The 1,571-nt window shown below is 40.9% G+C and overlaps 1 protein-coding gene across 1 annotated transcript in view; it reads left to right on the forward strand.

The window, feature by feature from the left end:
* Positions 1-1,571, forward strand: part of LOC107082658 (myotubularin-related protein 7-like) — a 24,774-nt gene that overhangs the window by 10,551 nt on the left and 12,652 nt on the right. The window contains exon 6 of the mRNA XM_015371444.1: positions 127-261. Coding sequence (XP_015226930.1) covers positions 127-261 — 135 coding nt within the window. The remainder of the gene's footprint in view (positions 1-126; positions 262-1,571) is intronic.

Consider the following 1,571-nt stretch of genomic DNA (forward strand, 5'->3'; position numbering starts at 1 on the left):
CACTGTACGACGAAACCCTGCATTTCGTCGTACAGTGCGAGCAGTAGCTGCGTGCAACGATTGAACAAAATCGGAGAGTGTATGCCCAGCTTTACGGGTCTCTGATGTGTTATACTGCCTCTACAGGCGGCGGTGTGTCGTTGCAGTCAGCCGCTCTCGGGCTTCAGCGGCCGCTGTCAGGAGGATGAGATGATGCTGCAGGCGGTGATGAAGTCCAACCCAGGAAGTGACTTCATCTACGTGGTGGACACCAGGCCAAAGGTAGGACTCTGACCCACACTGACCAAAACTGACCCAAAGCTACAGCCGGACCATGACCTCCATTGCAATTATTATTTATTACGTTTTTCAGTATTGTGATTTTAATGTGATTTCCCTTCTACACCAATTGTTCTCAAAGTGGGGGTCAGGAACCCCCTGACTAACGTGATCCTGACTTAATTGACTTTTTAGAAAAATGATCACTACTTTTCACTCCCCGTTGGTCACATGACTCCAGCCCCCTGTACGGAGTCTGCACCGTCACTGTTGTCTCTTGCCCCCAAAATGAATGACCAAGATGCTTTGCAAGCAGAGCTCTAGCAAAGCATTCTGGGATATATCTGTTCGTCCAGTGACCATAGATGGTAGGTACCTTTTCAAGGAGCATTGTGGGATATTTTGTGTCCACTATTTTTTCCCACCACTAAAAGTTTTCAGATTCAACACTATATAGTGCTCTATGTATGGATTAGCGCGGACGTTCAGACACAGCTAGTAAGAAGCAGCCAATCAGACCTCAGGGTTTCTATGGAAGCAGTCCTGAATCTGATGGGTAAAGTAGTTAATTTAATGATCTGCAGCTGCCATGAAGTAGATAAAGTAATACAAAATGAAATAACATGTTAATAAGTTTGTTTTTTAAATGATGTTAGATTATTTCATGTCATAATTTAAAAGGTATATTATTTATTTAATAGCACGCTCAATTATTTATATCTACATTTCCTAATTTAATCTAACTTTGTTTTAACTTTATTAATCTCACATTGGAGAAATTTACCTCTGAATTTAACCTCTTTGGGGAGGAGTGGGCTGCCATTGTGCGGCGCCCGCGGACAGTTTGAGGTTAAGGGTCTTTGCTCAGAGACCCGGAGTGGCACTCTGTGGGAGTGGGGCTCGAACTCAGAACATCTGGATTCCAAGCTCTATGCCCTAACCACTAGGCTGCCACCCCCCCTCAAATTTAATTGTCTCATGATGTATTGAATAACTCAATTATACATTTGGTTTTAAATTTTGTCATTTGACATAAAGTAATGGTATATATTGATACATTTAATTAATAATTGTAAAATTTCTGTACTTTTATGTATTTATTTCATAATACATTTAAATGCATTTATGTATTTAATTTTGTCCTCTTTAACCTTCCGTATTTAAAGGTATTGTGGAGGATTTTCCCAGACCTGTCCTCTCCACTTTAAAAAAAATGCACAACATTGTACCCTTTCCTGAGAGGGAACACTTATTAAATGCGTGCAAGGAGAAATGGGCTCGTTAACGCTCTCTTAAAAGTTGCTGTTCTTATA

Source organism: Cyprinodon variegatus, unplaced genomic scaffold (assembly GCF_000732505.1).
Source record: "Cyprinodon variegatus isolate N-32 unplaced genomic scaffold, C_variegatus-1.0 Scaffold58, whole genome shotgun sequence".
Taxonomy (NCBI): domain Eukaryota; kingdom Metazoa; phylum Chordata; class Actinopteri; order Cyprinodontiformes; family Cyprinodontidae; genus Cyprinodon; species Cyprinodon variegatus.